Source organism: Pholcus phalangioides, unplaced genomic scaffold, assembly GCF_987345545.1.
Source record: "Pholcus phalangioides strain wild (caught in Gottingen) unplaced genomic scaffold, Ppha-v1.0 ptg000040l_1, whole genome shotgun sequence".
NCBI lineage: Eukaryota > Metazoa > Arthropoda > Arachnida > Araneae > Pholcidae > Pholcus > Pholcus phalangioides.
In genome coordinates, this window is record NW_028301626.1 from 5,630,251 (window position 1) to 5,655,750 (window position 25,500).

The 25,500-nt window shown below is 39.7% G+C and overlaps 2 protein-coding genes across 2 annotated transcripts in view; both read left to right on the forward strand.

Annotated features, from left to right (window-relative positions):
• The first annotated feature begins 5,530 nt into the window (after nt 1-5,530).
• LOC149065321 (GTP-binding protein Di-Ras2-like) overlaps nt 5,531-25,500 on the forward strand; it is a 47,911-nt gene continuing 27,941 nt past the window's right edge. The window contains exon 1 of the mRNA XM_089254158.1: nt 5,531-5,727. The gene's annotated coding sequence lies outside the window, so the exon portion shown is untranslated. The remainder of the gene's footprint in view (nt 5,728-25,500) is intronic.
• Nucleotides 9,826-13,465, forward strand: LOC149065322 (uncharacterized). The gene is made up of 2 exons (XM_089254138.1): nt 9,826-11,198; nt 13,324-13,465. Exons 1-2 carry the CDS (start codon nt 9,826-9,828, stop codon nt 13,463-13,465), a joined length of 1,515 nt encoding a protein of 504 aa, XP_089110264.1.

The window sequence follows — 25,500 nt, forward strand, 5'->3', positions numbered from 1 at the left end:
AATTCAAGTAGTACGTAAGCAGATTTTCAGCCATTTTTGACCCCCCCCCCCCTGTCAACAGAAGTCAGCAAAACACTGACCCCCTTCCCCCCTGTCAGCAAAACTTCGTCAGCAGCTTAGAATATTTCATATCTTTAAAAAGGGGTGGTTGATGACGTAAGCAACCTTCAAACCCCCCTTCCCCCTTGTCATCTAAAGTCAGCAAATCCGAAACCCCCTCCAAGATGCTGATGTAATACTTGAATGACCCCAAGGAAACAAAATGACGATACATTTTCCAACGCATGAAATTAATACGATTTTTGTTCACTAGACGATCAGAAAACCAAATTTCTGATTACGTTTTTTCTCAGATATGTGATTTACTTTTTCTCAGATACCTATAATGCTTTCTTGTTTGCATCATTACTCTTATTGCTACGAAGCCATATTTAAGGGCTTTCAATTTTTTTCCCCGTCTTACCCGAAATGTTTTGCGATTGGTTCAGCGTGAAATTCTGACTTAGCATTGCACCTGCTACTATTACATCATTGCCCCGTGTTTTGTAGAGGAACGTCAGATTGAGACTGAGAAATCAGAATTAACCATTGAGGCACTTCAGACATCCACAATCTATTGCTTTAAACCAGTGATTCCCAAAGTAGGCGTTAATGCCCCCTAGGGGACGATGGAATGTTCGGGGGGAACGGTAGAATCTACGGGTATAACATAGGATCCTATGGGTTAGATTGCTTTGGTGGCGATGAGAGAAAAAAATTTCTGAAAAAGGGGGCGATGGGACAAAAAGATTGGGAAACTATGCTTTAAACCATTAGGATCTATATACTGCCCGTACAAAATCTTAAATTCTCTCGAAACAATAAGAGTCTAAATACTGTCACTTTTAAAATTCAAATAATCTCAAAACTTCTGATTTCTAAATGTGATGATAATAATCTTAAGTTGAAATATTATTGAAACATTTATTGCATATATTCTGACAAAGCTTGAATCAGAAACCAAACATTTAATGTCTAAATACTGCAAATGCGAAAATTTAAGTACTTTTAAACATTCAATGACTAATTACTGTCAACATTGAATTAAAATACTTTTATATATAAAGCTTTTAGAGTATACTACCAACAGTTAATTTAAAAACGAAACATTTTTAGTAATTAAATAATGTTAATACCTAAATTAGGACACTCTTGAAACATCTGGTGTCTAAATACTGCCAATATTTAGATTTTAATTCTAAGTATTCGGTGTCTAAATACTGTTATATAATACTTGAATTAAAATGCAGTACTCTCAAAACATTTAGTGTCGAAATGCTGTCAATATTTGTGATTTAATGCACTTTTGAAATATTTAGTATCTAAATACTGCCAATGCTTGAGTTAAACTGCTCTTGAAACATGCAGTTTACAAATACTGTAAACACTTAAAAATTAAAATTATCTTGACACATTTAATACTTGGAAACTGCCAATATTTTAATGAAAATCATGGACGGGAATACGGGGGCGGGGGGGGGCATGGGGAGTATTGCCCCCCCCCCCAGCATCAGAGGTGGAGTCGACTGATCTAATGTATATGTCTATACATGAATTGACACACACATCATCATCATCATCATGCCCCCCCCCCAGACTCTCAAATCTATCTCCACATATGATGCTATAAAATATAAAAATTTAATATATTTGAATATTGTTAAATTTGAAAATTCATCGCAAATTCTTCCAAACATATAAAATTATCAATAAATACCACAGAATAAATTACATGCTCATTTCATCATCCAGTATATACATAATCCATCTCATCAAATATTTGGCTTTTATGGCTATGAATGCGGCCCTTTATGGGATATTTCATGAGAAACGAGCCCAGACGTCATCTGATGAGTGATGGAGATTCATACAAAAGGGTCTCCATTTTTCCGGTGCGTAAGAAAGAAATGCATAATCAGCATGTAAAGTATTTAAATGTCTCATTGAAGCAAAAAAATATTATTAATGATACTAATGACCCAGATTTACATAAAAATCATTATAAAGATTTTTTTTTCGTATGCAAAGGACAGAACAATGTTTCATTACAATGTACTGGCAACGTAACAGAGAAGGATGCATTACTCCATGTTATTGTCGCTTAGACATTGAAGGAAAAGAAAAGAACATTAGGCACAGGGAATGTCTAAAACAATAACATCTACGGATGTATCGTGTCCTTCGGTGGAATAAATGATCACTGGAAATGCCTTTGTGTCGGATTATATTCTAGGCGCCATTATTTTAGACGTGGATTTTGTTTTGCTGTTTCCTGTTTCGTACTTTGTGGGTGGCGTTGATGGATTAGGGACATTTGGATCCGTCATTGTCTTTGAATCTGCAGATATTAGCATTTCTTTCCTTTCCTGTGATTCCTTGATACAATTCTCAGACCACGCGTCCATTATAACCATTACGCATGCTTTCTCATACTATTGTTAGTTTCATTATTTCTATTGCGTTTTCTGTACTATTATTACGTATTATTAAATACTAACGCTTAGAAATTCTAAGTTTTTATATTTAGCACATTATCAGCCAATCAGAACCAGACTACTGTGACGTTATAGAAACATCACCGTATGTGTAAAGTATACCTCCTGTTGTTACGTTTGGCGACTTATCGCCAAACACCAGCGTCTATTAACGATTTCGCTTTTATTTTGTCATTACGTCTCGTTTGCTCACACGATAATATTACAATGATATAATTTAACAATAATATAATATAACGATCATAATAATAATGACATATATAATAATAATTATATTGACATGCAATAAATACAGTGGCTTGCCGAAACGAGTTCTATGCTTGGTTTCCTAATGAATCTATTATCATTATGAACCAATAACAAAGGAATGGGTCGGCACTCTATGAATCAATAAATAATAGCAGGGCCGTTATTATTGTGAACTTGATGCAACTGAACCAATTTGGATTGAATCAGAAAAAAATGAAAACATTTTTAGTGACTCAATAAACGATAACTTATTATACGATGATGGTGGCCCCCACATTCCCCTGTATCGCCAAGTTTGCTGTTTTGGAACTCCCATTCCCGTGTATCTGACAACTGGTGTTGAATTATAATATAATAAATCATATTTATCCTGTGCAACGATTAAAAGAAATATAAAATGTAATAAGAAATTAAATTTTTCAAACGAAGATGTTTGGGAAAAAAAAATTGGATGGGTTCGAAGGGACTCGAACTCACAACCTTCATTGGAAGCGTCCCGTGAACTTCCCACTGTATCAATCCTGGTTGCCGAACTAAAGTTGAATTTAGTATATCCATTACTAAATGTCGCCAGGAAATATTGTGGCGCCAAATGGATCAAAAGTTGCGGTAGCCTCGCGGTCTACTGTGACGTTTCTATGACGTCACAGTTGCTTGACTCTGATTGGCTGGTAATGTGAAGAATGTCAGAATTTCTAAGCGCTACATTATTACAGCCCGTATACGGTAATTTTTACGTTATGCACAATGATGTGCAAACATGTTTTAGCGCAGAAAACACACTCTGCTTTCAAATAACAACCATTAAAATACACATTGAATCATGTTTTTTCCCCCTTTATCATTCACAATAATCCCGCGAGGCACGAAATGCACTTACATTCGAAAAGTAATAATAAGGAATAAAATAATAATGAATAAAAATAACCAGAAATAAAATAGTCACAGAAGGGAAAACACTTCGCATACGGAGTCAAGTTCAATATCGGAAGCAAATTTTGCGTAGGAGGCTCATAAAAGTTCTCATATGGCAGACATTTTGAATAGATTTTTTTTAAAATCGTGTTGTGCAAACTCGTAAAAATATTATCCAAAATAACATTCTTCGTTAAACACCTCTAAAGGTTTTATTCACGGATTGCTTGTATGCAAAAATGCAGCACTAAAGTGGATGTATTTTTGATTCTGAGCATCATATAATCCAAACAAGGCCTGTCTTGCAAATCACAAGGAAATGGGGCTTATCATGAAAAATAAAAAATCGATATTTTCTTCCAAAATGAGATTTTGAATGCAGTCAGGTGCCTTAAACGGCGACTTGCAAATCGGTGATTCTCCCATAGGAAAATCTTCCGCAAACACGGAATGTATCACCGCGGAGAGGGGGAAAGGGGTTGAAGTTTTTCGCCACTGGTCCCACGGACCACCACAATTTATCTCACAGATCAGCGGAACACCAATGATTTCCAACGTGTCACAATGCAAACCCTTAAAGCAGTCTTTCCCAACCGTTGTGCCCCGGCATTCTAGGGTGTCGTGATATGGGCGAAGGAGTTCCGCGAGATGTTATGCAGATAAATCAAAAAGATATTTAAGATCCACTTAAGGTCTTAAGTCGAATTAATTACTCTCATACATGGTAGACGTATCGCCATCTGGTCGCAGTTTTTGCCAATGTGGCCTGAGTTACGTCTGGTTATCATTTGATCATTTTTGTCGCATCACGGTCATTTTTTGCACACGAGGGCTAATTAGACCGGAACCTCAAATTTATTGAGGATTGCAAACGGCAGGCTTGTTTTTTTTTATACTCATCGAGAGGTTGGTGCACTAACCCCTCGATAGGGGACTCCCTGCGGTAACAATTTTTTCTGTGGTCATGTCCCAGTTTCTGTTGCACCCCTGCGTCAGGATAGTTTTTTTTGACAAGGACGACCCGGGTATCGAACTCGCGACACCTCTAAACATCCTTTGGTACTTTAGGCGAGTATCTTATCGACCTGGGCTACCGCGCGCCCGAGTTACGACTGGCTAGCCATGTGTGTCCCCGATCAGAGCACACGAGTTCTGAGGAGAGAGGATTCATTTTCTTTCTAGTTTAATGGTCTCGGGCGTTCACTCGGCAAGTGAGAGCACGTGGGTTCGATTTCCCGCAAGGTTAATTTTCTTCCTCGGGTTTATCTTCGTTCAGCCAGCTGTCGAAACTTTCGTAGTGATAGCGGAGAGTGACATCGCACACACACACACACACACACACACACACCTTCGGATAAGCCGAAAGACCTCTTTTGTCAACACTTGTCAAAATTGCAAGATGCAATAGACACGTACTTTCCATTTCTTTCCACTTAGAATTTCGACTGGGTTGTCTCACTATTTGGTTTCTCAGACAGTGCGGAGTGAATAGATTTCACTGCTTGCGAACGATATGGATTTATTTATCTTTGCGTGAATCCACACTCAAAGGTAAGTTCAGAAAGAGTGAATCAGGGGGGGGGGGCTGCTGTTTTGCTTGGACTGAGAGGAGCATTTTTAGTATCACGTGTTTCTACTCCACTTTCATTCATATCTTTCCACAATTGAACAAAAAAAAAAATCAATTCTCAACCAGTGAAGACTGGAGATAAACGGCCAATTTGGCGATCATACTATAAAAGTCGATTCTCCGTTGTTGTTTTTTGATGGAGACTCTATTGATTTGACTCCGCATACATAATTGAAACAGAGGCGCTGGGATCGTTACTCAAGACCTCTTGCGTGTACTTCTTCGTTGAGTGTACCCAAAGTTTGGAAACTTTCGCGGAAGGCAGTGGCGTAAACTCTTGTCTTCTCTCCTTAAGAAGAATTTTTTTTTTTCTTAAATCTCTTGAGAGAAGTAGCGCTTATAGTTCGTTTTTGGATTTCTTATCAGACGCTACTCAGGCAAGGAAATCTTAAGAGAAAGGTAAGAAGACGTTTGTTATAACAATCATAAGCCATTTTTCTGGTTCAAGGTTTCATGTATAGCTTTATGAATGAACTTATCGCCAAACCTGTATATCAATATTTTCCAAGTCGTTAATATTTATTAGAAGCATCATTTGATTGGCAAATTGAAACAAATTACAAGATCAGAATTCAAATATTGTAGTTAATAGTCGGAAACTACAACTAGCTCTATAAATATGTCATGAAATAGACGAGTTTAAATTAGTCCTCTTGGTTATGTAATGTCCGAGCCAGTTTCTCTCTTAGTATTGTTTGTAGTATTATTGGACCTTTAACCAGGGAACCATCGGCATTGGTTTCGAAGCTACATCATTTTCCCTGGTAATCAATATTTAATAAACGTGGAAGTCCTTTTACCTTTAAGATATAATCTACTGAAAACAGCGTAACAACTAAATAGTATTGTTATAAAGACGTCTTACTTTGCAGTATTAGGATTTATTGCTTTTTATAATGCAGTCAATGAACATCTTGTAACAGCTTTTATGTTGATTATTACAATAATCTATAACCATTTAAGTATAATGGATTATTTGACAGGTGTCTTTCTGTTTTTTCTGAATTTCATCACTAGAGACCCTGCAACTAACTTCACATGGCCAGGCTGACTCCATCTGATAATGCATTAGCATACATTGCAATGTGCTTTCCCACAATATGGCATAAGTCTTTCAATCCACATATATATACGGGACGTCCAGCAACCTAGTCCCCCCTCCCCCGTTTTTCAATTTTTCCCCCACTCATTTCAGTTGCGGGAATTGCTTTGTTCCCGTAGAAGTCAATTTGTATTCGCACTATAGAACGGGAACAGAATCTAATTTTTTCATCATATTTGCTACAAGTCATTTGATCATTTTTGTCGCACCACGGTCACGAGGGCTAATTAGACCGGGACCTACAATTTATTGCCGGTTCCGAACGCGCAGGCTTGTTTTTTATACTCGTCGAGGGGTTGGTGCTCTAACCCCTCGATGGGGGACTCCCTGCGGTAGCAATTTTTTCTGCGGTCACGTCGCCGTTTGTGTTGTACCTTTGCGTCAGGAAAGTTTTCTGACAAGGACGAACCGGGTATCGAACCATCACCACCTAGAGATAGAAGGCCTCTGCAGTGTTTGCCATAAACGTCATTCAGACTACCTAGCAAGTTTGCCACATTCTGAAACACAGCATCCTATTTCGTTTCTTCTTATTTTGGCGTAGAATATACCTGATTGACTCACCGAATAGTGTTTGGATGTGGGGCATAACAATCGCCAATTCTGAACCTGATCATTTCTTTTCCTCGCAACGATGATACTGGCACGAGCAGGGAATTTTTTTCCCCTGAATATTCAGAGGGAAAATGGACTACTTACTTGACGTCACAAGCAGAGTGCGAATGCCTTCTATCTCTAGGTGGTGATGATCGAACTCGCGACACCTCTAAACATCCTGTGCTACTTTAGGCTAGTATCTCATCGACCTGGGCTACCGCGCCCTTCGCTATAAGTGACATAAATGCATTCTTGAGAGCAATTTTCAACATTACCGGGTCTGTAGTGTGAAATTCTTGATCAGTACGTTGGGGATAATCTGCTCTTTGAGGAGATTTCTCTTCTCTATCACATAAAAAATTTTCATGTTACTGCCGTTTTTTAGATTTCATTTCGTGAGCCGTAATAGTTTCTTTTTTCAAGATTTCAATGACTCATAGAAACGCAGGGTACGTTTTTTACGAAAACCAAGAATGTACCTATGAATCGTTTTTTTACAGTCTTGACCAGACCAGAAAAATTTTACGCTGACATTACTATTGTTATGGAATAGATATAAGTCTACATACATTCAAGAACACTGGTAAATTAAGTAGTAGGCGTATTCTCTCAGTGATTGTCTACAGGTGATTCGAATAGGGTTTTAAGCGGATGGATCAAAGGTCGCGATAGCAAAAGTTTGAGATGATTATGCCATCACTATCCATCGATTGTTCCGCGAAATGGAAGCATGGTTAACCCTGATGTATTGGCCCCATGCTACATACGGCGCAAGACCATCACTAATGCTAAAACTTAGAACTCCAGAAAAGGAAAAAGTAGAGGGATTTTATATATATATATATATATCCCCTTTGGTATATATGCAAAATTTGGTGACAATCGATCTAAAATTGTAGATTTGTATAGAGAACATACACACACACAGACACGCAGATATATCTATATATATAAAATTGATTTTCTGTCTGTCTGTCTGTCTGTCTGTGTGTATGTATGTTCTCTATACAAATCTACAATTTTAGATGGATCGTCGCAAAATTTTGCATATATACCAAATGGGACCCGACTTAAACGATAGGCTACTTTAAATTTTTGTCAGAGCAGGGTAAGTGCCCCAAATGGGCAAAAAAAAGTAGGGCAACAATGGTTTTCGGGCCTCAACAATCATTTTCCGAACGTTTACTTTGGTTACCGAGGTTCCCTAGCAATGCGTTTCAGACGTGTATATGCCTTTACAACGGTTTGTCACTTCTTTAATCCTGTTAGTATATGTATAATAGTTTATGCCTTTATAATGGTTTGCCACTTTTTTCAATCCTTCCAGTAATGAGGCTTTTTAGATAGACGTCATAATCATCACCAATATAGCTTTGAGGGTCAGGAAAAGGGTGATCCTCATAGAAATCAGTGTTAAAATTGCCGATTTTAATGTAGAAAAGTTAAGTTTCAATAGTCAAGTCAAGTCAACTCATGTGTTGACATTTTGTTCTTGAGCGCTATAATTTTAATTAATTTATATACTTTTTGCTGTTGTTATTGTGGTTTCACGTTCGTTTTTTTTTTGAGTTTGGAAGTAAATTGTGATATACTTCGAACTAATACGGTCTTTTTTATTGCACGAACATATGATACTGGGAGCAAATTGTTCTGTTTTTATTTAAGCCTAGCTTGCAATTGCAGCGTAAAGTAGTGTTTAATATACAAATACTGGAATAGTTAGGGTTAAGATCGAGATGACAGACGAGTGCCCTTTGTCGCCTATTGGAAGCAAGGTCTTCAATGGTGAGTTCTACAAGCATTTGGATGAAATGACCCTCCTGTTCACAAGAGTCTGTGATGGGAAAAGGGCAGAGGCAGCCGAGAGAGACCGGTTTCTCGTGCTGAGGAATGAAATGATGAAGCTGTATGATGAAGTCCATGTCGTAGGAAATGAACGTTCTTTGTCGGAGGTTGCTATCACTGAGCCGCCGCCTAGTATCCATGAAACTGCTAATATTTCAGAGATTATTGAGATAAACTTTCAGAAGTTTGAGGAACGTTTTAGTAGACTAGAGAGCATTGCCCAGATCATTCCCGGAATGCAGTCAGAGATAGCTAACTTGTCAAATGCTATGCGCTCAAACGTGAACTCATCTGGAGCAAACAATTGTGAATCATTGCCAGAGCCTGTTGCTACCGCTTCGTATGCCCAAATATTGACTGATACTTTGAGGGGAAAGGAAAATTTGTCAAATAATAGCACGTTTCGGGCAGTCCACCCTCGCTTGAAAGTGGATGATATTAATCAAGTACCACCTGACCGTTTACAGCGATCCAACGTCGCAACTGGGACTGATCGGCGTAATGAATTCAGAGTGGGAATGTCTACGACGTCGCAGGTGCGTGTAGTGCCGACGGTTCGCAGACGTCGGTTGCTGGTGAACAGATTTGCTCCAGAGACATCTATCTCGGACGTGCGTCGCATACTGCAAGACACGCAACTCGAGTACGACTGCGTTAAGCTGAATACAAGGAACTCAAACAACTATGCATCTTTTGTACTAACCACTGTCGACAGTAATTGGGATTCATTGAGTGATCCATTCCACTGGCCATCTGGTATACACATCAGAGAGTTTTTTGGTATTCCCAGATATCTTCTGGAGGATCCGGCTGGAGATTGTACTATAACGGAAGCATTGCCCGGTCAGAGGGACACCTCTAATCAACAATGACTGTACGGACTAGAGTCATTGTCAATTACTTCAACAAATGAACACGCATCCGATTCTGAATCAAGAGTTACAGGTATATTCATGAACCCCAGAAGTATTGTGAATAAAATTGACGATTTGCGTTGCTGCATTCAGTCATACGAGGTCGACATTCTGTGTATAGCCGAGACTTGGTTACATCAGTCAGTTTCGTCTTCCTTGATATGTCTACCAGGATACGATATTTTCCGATACGACAGAGAAACTACTGCGGGAGGAGGCGTATGCATTATTATTCGAAGCAGCCTGAAACCTAAGCTGGTGAACGTGCATAATGGAAATCAAGATGTTGAGATAATATCGGTGGATATAAAAAGCGGAAATAGGAAGTGCAGGCTTATTACGGCGTACGTTCCACCAAATAAAGCATGTAATTTAGATCATTGGTGTGAGTTTTGGAGAGAACTAAGGCATTACTGCTCTGCGCGCTTTCCGGTGATTTTGGTCGGGGACTTCAACATGCGGGGAATCGATTGGATAAACGGGAGATTCTCGTCTGAATTGGAGTCACAGTTCATGTCAATATCAGCAGAACTAGGCCTTGTTCAGTTGGTCGATTTTCCCACGAAAGGGGAAAACTTCTTAGATCTTCTGTTTGCTACCGATCCTTCGGTGGTCTACGACGTATATGCACTTCCACCCTTCTGCAACAGCGATAATCCACCGCACTTGCCGATACACTTCTCATTGCATATTACAACAGGATTAGATTGCCGATCAACACTAAACTATCACAATGCAGATTATCCACGATTATCAGCTATTGCAAAAGATCTGCAGAACCAAGTACTGGCTAGAACTATCTCAGCTGCGGATGCTTTGCCAGCTCTATTTCTGCGGTCCCGTGAACATGTTCCCCGTCAAATGAGATTTAGAAAAAAAGATAAGGTTTTACGAATGCTAAACAATAGGAAATTGCATGCTTGGCGTCAATATAGATCAATACCTAGTCAAACCACTAAAGAACAATACAAGGTCATGGCTAGGAACTATGCAAATTACGTCCAAGAGAAAGAGAGTTTACATCTCCTCAACCTCTGTAAAAATCGTGATCGGAACTTTTTCCACCGAGATGTCCGCAGTAGACTTCGTGTATCCCGGGACATACCAACGCTAACTGTGAATGGCACCACGATAACGGAAGATTATGAGAAAGCAAACGTTTTTGCGGACATATTTTCTGGTTCATATAATTTCAGTTGTTCCGGTTACGACTATCGTTATCAAGGCCTTATGAAGGATCATCCCTTCTTTCGTGACATGTTCAGCACTCAGACGATAAAAGCCATTATTGCTACTCTTCCTGGTCGATCATCTCCGGGTCCTGACGGAATACCCAGTTGTTTCTACAAACGTCTTTCAGACCCGATATCTTCTCTGCTTAGCTCCATCTTCACATCCTTCTATGACTACGGGTCTATCCCATGCTCTTGGAAATCTGCAGTTATTAGTCCAATTTATAAGAATAAAGGCTCCAGGGCAGATCCGAATAATTATCGCCCGATATCGTTAACCGATATATCCTGCAAAATTTTCGAGAGATGCATCGTCAATCAGTTACTTCCGTTTGCCGACGATATGGGCTTAATCCCCTCAGTTCAGTTTGGCTTCATTCCTGGCCGCTCCTTACCAGTGCAACAGTTGATTTGTCATGATATATGGGAGAGTGCTATAGACTCTGGACAAGAGATTGATGTAATTTACGTCGATTTCCAAAAGGCATTTGATAAAGTAGACAGATTGCTACTACTGAGGAAGCTAGCTTGCATGGGGGTTCCGGATAAAGTTGTGAGGATAATTCAAGAACTGCTGTCAGACAGAGTTCATCAGGTTCGCGTAGCCAGCGTGATGTCTAGAGAATGTCAGGTGCCAAGCGGAGTTGTCCAGGGATCGGTGTTAGGCCCGATCTTATTTACTTTGTACACTTACGATATTACTCAGGCTGTGTCACCCATCTCTCTATTGCAATTCGCTGATGACGTGAAGTTATTCTCTCCAGTGGAAAACACTAGGGGCTTAAGAATTGCATGCCAACAACTTTTCCAGTGGAGTTGTCAGTATAAGCTACCTATTTCATCATCAAAAAGTGGATCAATGCATTTAGGTAGACGCACCGATCCTGAATATTACCAACTAGGTAATGAAACGTTACAGCAATTGGATACATGCGTGGATTTAGGTATTGCAATGAGCCGCATTCTGGATTTCACTGATCATTATCATGGCATAGTCTGCAAAGCTAATAGAATTTCATATATGTTACGTACGGCATACCGTAAGTGTGATGCGCATACGTTGTCATATGCTTTCTGTGTGTACGTTCGCCCGACCCTGGAGTTCTGTTCGCAAGTATGGAGCCCTTACAAAATCAAGGACATACAGCTCCTCGAAAAGCCACAGAGGTCGTTTACTAAACGAATACCTGGCATGAGCGGTCTATCTTATTGCCAGAGACTTCAATTTCTGGGTTTACACTCACTGGAATGGCGTAGAATCGCTGCAGATCTGAAGATGTGCTACAAACTAGTCCACCAAAATGTTTATCTACCATCGAGAGAGCCTTTCTTTGAGATCATAGACAGGCGAGTTAACCTACGTAGGCATCGCTTCCAAATAAGAATACCAACGGCTAGAAGGGATTGCTTTTTCCACGCATATAGATGCCGTGTGGCAAGAATATGGAACAGTCTTCCATCAGAACTTGTATGTGCCTCCTACGCAAGATTTGCTTCCACTATTGGGGATTTCGACCTGGCTCCGTATGCGAAGTGCTTCCCGTACTGACTATTATTATTTATTTTTTTTTTCTTCCAGTATAAGTGCATTTCATGCCTTCTGGGGTTATTGTAAATAAATAAATAAATAAATGCGGAAATTTGGTGGGATTTTCCGCCCCCATCAATAATTTTAAAAATTGTATTGAATTCTCGATTTTTGAAATATTCAGTTCGCTTAGAGATATACGAAGCCCAGGAGATTAAATACGAAGTAATTAGCCAAACCTATACTTTTGAGTTGGATATTCGAGCAATATCATTGGTTTCATTTATATCTTCTCAAGTATGAAAATTAATGTCTCCATATTGTCTCTTTTGATATTTATTTGCATGAATTCATGTGGGTTAGGATATTTTAAAATTAGTTATGAGCCCGTGAAAAGTGCATCGAAAAAATTCCACAGCTTTAACTAAGGATTTTTGGAAGCTGGAACAGACAGATGGATAACTTGAAGTTCAGGGGGGGGGGGATCGAAATACCTAGCGCCCCTTAAAAAAAGAAAAATATATATTCATTTCTACGTTTCTGTGTAAATCTATATTTGTTTATTTCATGAATCGCGCAGGTCGCCATATTGGTTAACTTGGACACGGTTTGTTATGTCCCTCAAGAAAAAGAGAGGGAGATATCACGTGATCCAAAAAAGCCTCATTGAAGAAAACCCGGGCAGCGCCGGGTATTATAGCTAGTATACATATATATAACTAAGAGTCCAGTTTTTTTTTTTGGCAAATATCAATTTATGTTCCTCTTGATGCCTAGTATCACCTCTTTGAGTTTGTCGCCACTTCAAGGCAACACCCCTGAGTATGCGCTTGTGTCACCAATAAGCCATTCTGAATCTAAAGAAAACATTTTCAACCATCACCTGTTGGCGGCAGGAACGCTCGAGCAATTTCAGTAATTTCGCTTCTACCATTAAATATCCTAAATCCTAAATATGACATAGTGGCCTGTGGGTTCCGACTGAAATTGGCAATCAGTGCATACCCCTGAGTCATTTCTTAGCCATCCTGGACTAGTAGTGCTATTTTCGCCATGGTTGTATATGTTTTATTTTTAAACTACTTAGAGTTTAATATTACCCATATTGGGTTATTATCTAGGGGGAAAAGAAAGCTTAAGTAGGCTGGAGGAGAAATAGAAAGCAGAAAGTGTCACTCAACAGGGCAGTGACAGAATGTCACTTCATCAGCCTGTTAGGACGTCATTAAGTTATAATTAATGCTATTCTTTTAACATTAATCATTCATCATAATGCATATATTACCTACTCTCATTTTTATGTTCAGCGTCAACTATAGATCATATTAATAAATGCGATTATATGTTATTAAATGCAGTTAATTATGATTATTTGATTAAATATATATTATCTACAAATTTGATATTTTGCAGTTGGTCTAATTATTTACACTATATATAGGTGCTTATATACACTTTTCACAATCCCGGTACCTCCGGTCTTTTCATAACCAGAAAGTTTTTGGGTCTGGAAAAAGCTGATATCTGATCTTTTGGGTAAGTGGATATTTCCCTAAGATGTTGGTATTCTGACTCTTCAAGAGTTTGGAAGAGATTATTAGTCAGCTTTTGAGCAAAGGCGTGTATGGTTGGCATTCCTATATCGTTTCTTATACTTCTATTCCTGATGAACCAATTGGCTCCCAGCATAGCTCTTATTGTTTTGTTTTGATATTGTTCTAATTTAACCATGTGTTGATTGCTCGAGTAGAGCCACACTGGTGCAGCATATAAAAGTATGGATCTGATAGCCATTTTGTATACATTTAATTTGTTCTTGATTGTCAATGTTGATCTGCTTGCAAGTATGCGTTTTAAAGTGTGTTTTGCTACGTCTGCTCTTCGTATTACATAATTGCGTTGTTGCACAAATGTCAATCGTTTGTCAATTATTATTCCCAGGTATTTAGTACTTATAACAGGTTCAATGAATTTCCCCCCAACCACTATTCCGGCATCTGGGGGTAGATCTAGTTTTCCTGTGATCCACATAAATACTGTCTTGTCTGCATTAAGTTTAACTCTGCTGTTTTCGCACCATGTTTCGACTTGATCAATTAATTCTTGTAAATTACTTAATGCCTTCTGTGGTTTTCTATCTGTACAAATTATCATTGAATCGTCTGCGTACAGCGCAGTAATACCCTTAATTGCCACTGGAAAATCATTCATGTGATAATTGTGGAGACAAGGTCCTATAACACTGCCTTGCACTATAGATGATCTAATTCGTCTAGTTGTAGATATTGTGTCATTGATTTTAACATAAAAAGTTCTTGCTGCAAGATAATGACGTACAATTTTAATTATGCTAAAGGGTAGGGCCATTCTAATCATTTTATAGAGCAACCCCTCATGCCACACTTTGTCAAATGACTTACTTAAATCCAACAGTGCAACTGCAGCTGTATCATGATAAATTCTAGCTTCTTGGAGTGTTTCTATAACTCTTAATAATTGTGTGGTTGTAGAATGACCGTCTCTAAATCCATGTTGTTCGGGCCCACCGGATCGCTCAAGTGTTCTGGACCTGTGTCACGGGTCACTTAAGTGACCGTGATGATGTCGTGACCGTGACTGCGAATGTGCACAGACCTACTTGAGTGATCTCAGAATGGGCCATGTGCCGCTTATACGCTCTAGAATTGTGCCACGGATCACTTAAGTGATCTTTAAATGTGCCGCTTAGTTCATTTTTACAAAACTAGGAGCGAGAGGCGGGCCACATTTGGTATTTTTTGAGTCCTTACCCTTCAAATAGCATGGAAATTAAAAGAATTTGATTATAATAACACATAAAGGTATTTTCTTAAGAAATTTGAATTTTTTTCAAAAAATTTATTTTGCATTAAATAAAATAAGTTTTTGATCGTTGGATCCCATGCACCCCGTACGTCCCTGATCCCTCCAATATGCATTCGGGGGAGTAGAGGCGACAAAATTTTGCTGACAAGGGAGGGGGAATGTCAAAATGACTAAAAATTTGCTGCCGTAATACTTTAACGTAAGATGGAAATTTACATGACGGAAATTCAGTTCCTGCACAATGCTTGTGAAGTATGCTTTGGTGATATAACTATCGATATCACCAAAGTATGATATAACTATATTTGTTTATAGTGACGGACTCGCGATGCGAGGATCCGGGTTCGAACCCCACAGTGGTGGTCGGCTGAAGTTGGTTTTCTGTGGTTCCCAACTTCAAGGTGCAAATGCGAGCCGATCTCCCCGTTAAAAAGTCTCGCCACAGAGAGCAACAGTCCTACAACGATAAATCATTCAATCATAACACTTCACTCATAGTTAGAAAAACTGGTGGCAGATGGCAGCACTACACATAACAAGCGAAATTAAAGCATTAAAGCGAAGCATTAAAGAGAAACAAAAAAATTTCACGTCAGGTTTCCCTACACGTACACGCACATTCCCGCATGTACCGATTCGTTGGGGGTTCCGCGAGGGGGAAGGGTGTAGGCGGGGTGCATGTGTGGTGTAGCAGTAGTAGGTAGGGCCTCCAAAAAATGGCTCGGGGATCCATGATGTTCTTAAGTCAGCCACCTCGTTGAGCAATTTGCCTTTTGTGGCGTTGTATTTGTATGTGTATATTTGTATTTGTATATAAGCAAAACAAAAAAGTAAATAATTAAATAAAAATCTTGAACAGTTCAAACTTCTGTGACGGACAGTGCCGTCTTAATGCATGGGATCGCCCTGGCACGGCCCGGGTGGCCTCAAAAGAATGGGACCTCACAAAAATAAGAACTGATTTAAATTTTCAAGAATTTTCCAGGCAGAGCCGCACAGATATCACTCGGCCCGAGGGCCCATGATGCTCTAGAGACTGCTTTGGATGATGGAGCTGATATTGAAATTAATTTGACTCCCTAAGAAAATCCCAACGCAATCAAATCATCAAGTTTAAGAAGGGAAATAAAAACAAAAAAGTAGCAAAATTAACTTTTGCACTCTAAAGGGCCGTTCAAGTATTACGTCATCATCGATGGGGGGGGGGGAGAGGTGGTTTCCGATCTGCTGACTCTTGATGACAAGGGGGGGGGAGGGGAGGGTTTGGATATTGCTTACGTAATCAACCACCCTTTATGAAAATATGCGTAGGATTCAGAGGGGCAATGAATGAATGAACGCCAGGGTCTCTGCCACCGGACTTATCCCGTTGCCGAGATCTCTTCCAGCCCAGCTTCGTGGCAGAGTCTGGAACAAAGTGAGTGTGCACACCTAACAGTCTGAGTGTGTAGCTAGTGTTGTGTATGATATTTCAGTGCTGCCATCTATACTTCAAATTGTGAGTGAAGTGTAATGATTGAATATTTGTAACGTTGTAGGCCTATTGCTGTCTGTGGCGAGACTTTTTAACGGGGAGATCGGCTCGCATTCGCGCCTTGAAGTTGGGAACCCCAGGGATTCAGAGGGGCAGAGTTGATGACGAAATTTTGCTGACAAGGGGGGCGAGGGGGTCAAAAATGGCTAAAAATTTGCTTACGTAATACTTGAACGGCCCCTAAAGTATCTTCAGGCTTCGCTCCACACATGTGTTGTGAAAGAGAACTAAAAGCAAATCCTAGAAGCAGAATATAGTAACAACATTTTCGTTGGTTATTGAATAAAATCCCTATCACTTACACGGTTTTCCCCCGATTTCTCAAAAGCTTGATTTTTTAAAATTATTCTCTTAAACCTGATGATTAATAATAATTAGTAATTAAAGTTTTATTATTCCATCAGTGAAATAGGGAAGTGTTAAATATGTTTTCGTAACCAAATAATAACGAATTACCATCAAAAATTTAATGGGGGTCGACTTCCAATTAAATCCTCCAATTTTCAATGGTTAGACAGGGATACATTATTTTCGTATTTTTCGAAGGAAAATAGCGCCATTTTATTTTACGTTCAATAATGATTATTTTAAAAATTGCGTTCAATGAAAGGAAAATGTCCTTCTTAAATGATCAATTAACGAATACCTATATGCATTCTCGTGCGTTGAAAAGAATTTCCTTAAGGACTTGGAGGTTGAAGAAAACTTTTCTCCGGCATAAGTGACGCCATTAAAGGAAAAAACTACGTTCCCAGGTAAAAATAAAACTGGAATTGCGCTTCTGGAATTCGAAATATGCTATTTTGTAACTTGAGAGGAGAAAAGGAGGAAAAACTGGGAGGAGAGAGACAAAAATATCTTTTTTCACTCTATTTTTCTCTTCCTGCTTTCTTATTTCCCATTTCTACCACAATATTTTTTATTGCTCCCTAGAAAATTCGTGGAGGAGTTTCTAAAAACGTCGACGTGCAAAAAATATAAAACGAAACAATTTATTGCTATTTTTAAACGATAGAATGGCAAGTCAGGAGTGCGTAAAATCTCTTTTTAACGGAAGTTGTTGTTCCTTTAAATATTGATTATAATAAAAGAAGAGATTTTGACATCAAAATAAATACGTGAGTGGTACGTTTATCTCAAAACAAATTTAAACAAAATAAATTCATAAATTTAGTTCAATGTGGATTCAGTCCGGGGAAATTTACAGTCGAATCCCGTTATAACGAACGAACTTCAAAAGACCGGAGAAATCATTTCGTTATAACGAAATTTCGTTACAAAGGAATTCGAAGTTTTTGCATTGTTCTTATGCAAACGTATCCGGGGGATTAGAAAAGTGATCGTTAAAACGAGATTTTCGCTATAACGCTATTCGACTGTATATTCTATGGTAACTTTTCGTAGTGACCTGTGATGCAGTCGAATCCCGTTTCAACGAATACTGTTATAGCGAAAATCTCGTTGTAGCGAACACTTTTCTAATCCCCCAAATAAGTTTGCGTAGGAGAAATGCAAATACACTCATGTCCATAAATTAAGGATAATTCAGAATCACACGGAAATCGAAATCTAAAGTAAAAATTTCACCTGTAGAATTATCACACACATCTGCAAGAATGATATGCAAATTTCAGGAAGCCACCAGATAATGCCGATAGTACGTCACAATGACGAGAGTGTAAGAGGGGGGTATATAAGGAATGGTGGCAAAGAAGTAAAATTGTTCACAAGAGTTCTGTAAGGCGCTCAGTGCCATAAGCGAATAGTTATGACACAGAGGACGCATGTGGAGGATTTTTTACGTGGTAGAATTATCGGACGCCTGGAATGTGGGCGTAATCAGGTGGAAGTATCCGAGGAACTTGGAATTGCCCAAAGTGTCATCTCTAGGCTTTGGCAACGATTCCAAGATAACGGAAATGTCAGTAGACGTTACAGTACAGGTCGCCCCCGAGTTACAACGCCGAATGAAGACCGGTATTTGGCAGTAACTGCCAAAAGAAGCAGACGGAGCACAGCATCCGACCTGTCTCGTCAGTTATCTGCAGCCACGGGTACCACAGTTTCAACGCAAACCGTGTGCAAACGTTTGGGAGATATTGGTCTATATGCTCGCAGGCCTGTCAGATGTATTCCGCTCACGGCAACTCACTGTCGGCAGCGATTAGCCTGGAGTAGAGAACATGCAATGTGGACATCGTCACAGTGGGCTTGTGTGATGTTTTCCGACGAGTCCAGGTTTAGCTTGCAGTCTGATTCACGTCGGACTTTCATATGGGGAACGCCAGGTACCCGTTACCACCAAGACAACATCGTTGAACGACACCGTTACGGTGGTGCAGCATTGCTCGTTTGGGGTGGAATTATACTGGGTTCCAGAACAGATCTGCATGTTCAAACCGGAACCATGAAAGCCCAAATTTATCGGGACATCATTCTGGAACAACATGTACGTTTGTTTAGGGGTGCCATGGACACAGAATTTATGTTTATGGATGACAACGCCCGTCCTCACCGAGCAAACATCGTAAACGAATGCCTTGAATCTGAGGATATAACCCGTATGGAATGGCCAGCATTCTCACCTGACTTGACTCCGAGAGAGCATGCGTGGGACATGCTTGGCCGACGAGTTGCAGCCCGTCAACCACCTCCTACATGTGTACCGGAACTTCGGAGAGCATTGCTTGCTGAGTGGAGTGATCTTCCCCAAGATCAGATCGATAATTTGATACTCAGCATGCCTAGGCGTTGTACGGACTGTATTTCATCGCACGGGAGACGTACAATGTATTAACCTTCATACCAACCATGTAATAGTAAGTTTTTGTAAAGGAGATATTTATTACAATTGCTCCAGGGAGCAAAAATCGTAGTTTTAATGAATGGTATCATCTATACACCATCGTTTTTGTTCTTTATCTTTTGTTTAATAAATGGGCTTTATGAATAAGTAACGTTTGTTTTGTTTCTGAACCTTTATTTGCCGGAGCTGGCATTATCCTCAATTTATGGGCATGAGTGTACTTCGAATTCCTTTATAACGGGATTTGACTGTAATTGGTTAATATTGTCATTGATTTTTCTTTTAGAATCAGACGATACAAGGGATTTCTAGTAGAACTTCTAATCTTTGAAATGCGATGACTTAAATAAATAGATAGATTAATGGGAAAGCCTGGAATTTCCAACATACGCCGTTTTGTGGAATTACCTAATGGATGACACCACAATCCTTTAAACTACGGCGTTGTCTTTTGCAAACATGGGTCAGGTCACATTGGGATGTATTCAAAACGGTCACCTTTCCTAACAATGGTATGGCGAAAGTGTGAAGAGTGAAGTCTGAAGCCACTTTCCTTGAAATGAGTACTTTGTTAAACGCACTGTCGTGTAATTTCAAATGCGGTGGTGTGAGAAATTATTTGCAGATTTTGCCGATATATGGCGCCACGGTTTCGTTAACGCGTCTTTTAAACAGTACGCGAAGTTTTCCTTCGCAAACATGGGTCAAATCACATTACGATGGTTTCGAAACGAGCGCATTGCCTCACAAGGGCATTGCAAAAGTGTAGTTTAAAGCCACTTTGTTGCAATGTACCTACCACTACTACTACTACTACTATTTAACCGCACAATCCACCTCGTGCACATTCCTTTGAGGAATTTCTAACGAATCGGTAAATGTAGGAATGTGTGTTATGAGTGTATGTGTAGCCCTAACGTATTTATGTTGTCTGAGTTGCGCTTGTTTTGCGTTCTACTGGTGCTGTCGTTTGTCTTCAATATTTCGGAGTGAAGATCTTAAATGCTCAATATTTCTTCTCACAGATGAGAGCAGATACAGCGTTTGAGGAATCTTACCTTAAACAATGACCTAATGACCTTCATACAAACCAACTCCCCCAATATGAAATTGACCTGGCGCCAACTATGAGTTAAAATATTACTAATACAATTTCGTCTTTCTATCTGTCACTTTATCCAAGTTATGTCATTTCAAAGTCAGGAAGACTTTTCTGAAACAAACAGAAAGGTAGCTTGTTCGTTATACCAATGCTCTGTAGTTGACTGGATGGCCACTGTGCGGTCGTGTGGGCATCGTGCTGGACTCTCGTGCTGGTCGGCTGAAGTTGGGTTTTCCAGCTTCGAGGCACGAATGTGTGCGTGTGCGTGTGTGTGTGTGTGTGTGTGTGTGTGTGTGTGTGTGTGTGTGTGTGTGTGTGTGTGTGTGTGTGTGAGCTGGTCTCCCATTTGAAAAAGTCTCTCCGACTCTCTTCGAGAGCAGGCAGGCCTACAGCACGATACTGACAAAACATGGAAATTCAAGCATTTCCATTCTTACTTCAGAAAAATAGACTGAGGCAGTAAGTTGGCAAATAATTAGTGAAACGCTTTTGAAGTAGAAGTAGGAAGTAATCGTAGAGCATGGGAGAATAAGTTTCGTGGGTTTAGCTTGATAAAAATTTTGATCATTTAGATTAAACTTTGCATGTTGAAAATCGCAACTGTCATGGCGGTCTGTTTGTCACGTACTTGATAATCAAATAACTGAGCAAAAAAAAGCGGTATTTGGAGTATCGCAAATAGTTTCATTGGATACAGGAATGTTTACCATTTGGTACTAATTTGGTGCAAATCGGATGAGTGGTTGATTTTTTGTATTTTAGAGTAATTCCCTCTGCTCGGAGAATGTTTTTTCCGCTGTTACGGTGACGTCACTAACCTGGGCTTACTAGATAGAATGTGGCGTGAGTTGCGCTGAATATACATGGGAACGGTACACAACAAATATAAATAAACACGAGCAACTTTTGACGTTATATTTTGGATATTAGTAGCAATGAGTTTTATTTTGGTGTTTTTAGTGAGGGCTCACATCAAAAAGAAACACGGTTTTTGTTTTTTGTAGTGGATAGGTACAGATGTATTGGACGAAGTTTGTGAATGCAGATATTTTTTATAGTAGTAGTCAAAATGTTAAGGACCAAACTATTGGTTTAACATAAAATTTAATTGTCAGTTATAGATTGAGAAATCGTGTTAAACGAGGATTAAGCAACTCCAATAGGGTAATTGAGAATATTGAAAGTGATCGACAAAATATTGACCCACTTAAAAGATTGAGTGTTGGAAATACTTTCAGGATATCTCTGTTTTGATAGGACAACATTGCTAAGGTGTGTAATATTACTGAACACAAATACATTCGGGTGACCCCCCCACCCATTCTGAAAACGTCTCCTTCGTAGTGCAATGATATCCAAGATCGCGAGTGAAGGAAATTCGCATCATCAAGATGGAGTGACTGACGTTGAAGAAACGAGTAAGAAGACATATCATTTCTACCGCTACGTACATGCTTTTGGATATACCAATATCAAGTGATTTCCAGTGCACCAGTACACGCGAGTGCTTATTGAATATTTAAAGTAGTGCACAGTGTTAGTGTGCGCAAGCGAGAGAGCAGATTTATAACACAGGAACAAATAAAAAAATGAAGGGTCATAACAGCTTACCTACGAACCCATTGGAAACGCCACGCTCGAGAACTGTGAATCCTTAATGAAAGACTCTATAATGGCGAGAATCGATAAAACAAAAGAGAATGTACACACAAGGAGGGTGACATTTTCAACAACTAAGCTCAGAAATTAGCTCAGGAAAGTGCAGCCCACCTGAATCGGCTTCGTTATCGGCTTGCTCCGAAGTAAGAGAGACCTCTCCGGGGTATGAAATACTTGGACTACTGAACGGGGACAGGTGTGCCGAAAACAAACTGGAAGGAGAAATGCGAAGTGATAAAACCCTATTGAAATGGAAGAGGAACAAGAGAACGACAAACCATTTGGTATAGATCCAGCTAATAATCTGTGGGAATTCCTTACAGAAACAACAGGTAACAAGCCCAAAGTCAAACCAAAGATCCCTAAAGAAACTCAAACCCTTGCAAAACAACTCGTCTTTGAAATTATAGACATGGTATCATAACATTCGAAGATGGAAAAACAACTCAACAACAAACAGATCACTCGAAGGAAACAAAGCTCAGAGCAGGCTGAAAAGATCATCTCAACGTAAAAAATTCGAGTATTACAAAGATGTTGACGTCCAAACGGAAGGAAATGAGGAAAAAAAGTGAAATAAATCTCCACAACAAACAGATAAGATAGAGGAAGGAAAAAAGACGAAAGCGACAAGAGGGACAGAAAAAGCAACCCAAACAGAAGAAGCGTAAAAAGAAAGATGCAGAAAAACACCATATAGATTAATAAGTGTAAAAAGAGAGGCAATACCAACTGTGGCAGAAAAACGGCAAAACAACGCCTACGAAGGGCAGCCCTTACCAAACAAGGAAAGAGAAAAGATGTCTATTATCAAAGAAAAAAACCAATAGTGGCAAAGTAACAGTAAGAGATAGAAAAAATAAACGAGAAAAGAATTTTGCCAAGAGGAAGCAGAGAATAACGTAAATGGTGACACAACAGAGGAAATAGCAGAGCAAGCGAACGTAAAGAAACAAAGAATAATTGCCAAAAACAAAGAAACAAGAGTTAATCTTTCAAATGGAACCTAGATGGAGGAGAGAGCGACCAACAGCATCGACAAGAAATAGTCAAAGGACAATGGTAGCCCCACAGAGTAGAGATGATCAACCTACAAAAATATCCCGCTCTTTTTCAGAAACTATGAAAGGGGGAATAATATTCATAGCGCTTCTATATCCCAGACAACAGGAAAACAAATACGCTGTTCCGGAAGATATCGAGTACAATAAAAATAAATTGCACTTAAAGGGTAAAATACTTCCAATACGTTCGATTCAAAAAGGACAAGCAGTGGACATGGACAAAGAATAAGATTCAAAAGCACTTATAGACAAAATAGACGAAATACCAGAACTGAACGAGACTTGCAGAACAACCGATTCCTGAACGACTGAAAGAAATAACAATGAATATATTCAGAGATAGGAAAGTGAAGATGAATTCGGACGAAGGACGAGTGTACAACGAACAAACAAAAGGCTGTCCACAAGGGTCGTGCTCGGGACTCTTTCTGTGGAATCTGGTGATGGATGAGCTCCTTAAACCATGGCCAACGGACGTGAGGGTCCAGGCCTACGCCGATGACATCATTGTGCAAATCTCACACCCCACAGTAGAAGGAGTAGCAAGAAGAGACGAGGAAGCATTAAAACTAATATACGAATGGCTAAGGAAACACAAACTGCGAATTTCGCTACCAAAAACGCGTTTTCTCTGGCTGTCACAAAAAAGACGTCCATCGATTCATCTGCTAAATGGTTTTATTAAAAGAACAACAGTCTTGACCTATGTCCTGACCTCGAAGCTGGGCTGGAAGAGATCTCGGCAACGGGATAAGTCCAGTGGCAAAGTTCTGGAGTTCAGTCATTCAGTCCTCACCTATGTATGGGTGCATATGGATGAAGACCTGAACTGGTGCAGCCATCTAGACAGACAAGTGAACAGAGTGCACAGATTGCAACACAACCTACAGAGATTGGCAGGTTCACGATGGGGACTGCAGCAAAAACGGAGAAGGTCACTTTACATCACAATAGCAGAACTTATTTACGGGTGTGGAACAGCCATATGGTATAAGAACCCAACAGAAACGCTGAAGAAAGAGGTGAATTCAGCTCAAAGAGGGATGTTAATCTATATCACCGGCGCATACAGAACCACCCCGACAAATGCTCTTTAGATTGTGACTAGATTGCTACCACTATCACTACGGCTAGAAGTGGAGGCAAAATCAACATTACTAACAAGAATGAGGCAATTAATACGAACTGGTGAAAACACATTACGACGAGGGGATTACCAGACCAAAGAGAAGGGATGGACATGTCATTTAGCAAAGCATCTGACAGAAAAGCAAATCGTGACCAAACAGATAGACCCTGAACACCATAGAATTTACACTGACGGTTCATGCACACTCGATGGGTCAGCAGCTGCACATGTAGAGGTCCAAGGGCATACTGTAATCAGCAAATGATCAGCCAAACTAAACAACAGCGTATTTCAAGCCAAACTCCTTGCAATAATGAAAGCGACGGAAGCAACAACACAAAGTAAGAAACCGACTATAATTTGCTCCGACAGCTTGTCCAGTCTTCAAGCCCTAAAAGATCCAATATCCTGTCACCAGATGGTGAGACCAACTAGAAGTCTCCTCCAAAAGAACCCGCAAGTAAGACTCATGTGGGCCAAAGCACATGCCGGAGTGTGGGGAAACGAACGAGCCGACAGGGAGGCAAAAAACGCAACAACGGAAGGAGAACTACTTGAACCACCTTTAGTTTCCCATCTCAGTTGCAAAAATCACACTGAAAAGGAATATGAATGTTAAATGGCAACGTAGATGGGTCGACGACAGAGAACCAGGCCGAGCAATACACGACCTCATCCCGACAGTTGACATGAGATGCAAAAACTGGCGCAGAACAACACTGGTGTTCATGTCAAACCACGGGCCGTTCCCAGCATACCTCCATCGCTTCAAGATTAGTAAAAACAACAAACGCACCTGCGGTGCAGTGGGAGATG

Coding starts and splice junctions, on each gene's coding strand:
- LOC149065322 (XM_089254138.1), top strand. CDS start 9,826: ATGAACCCCAGAAGTATTGTGAATAAAATTGACGATTTGCGTTGCTGC. Junction 11,199..13,323: donor ACATCCTTCTATGACTACGG/GTCTATCCCATG, acceptor CTTGATGCCTAG/TATCACCTCTTTGAGTTTGT.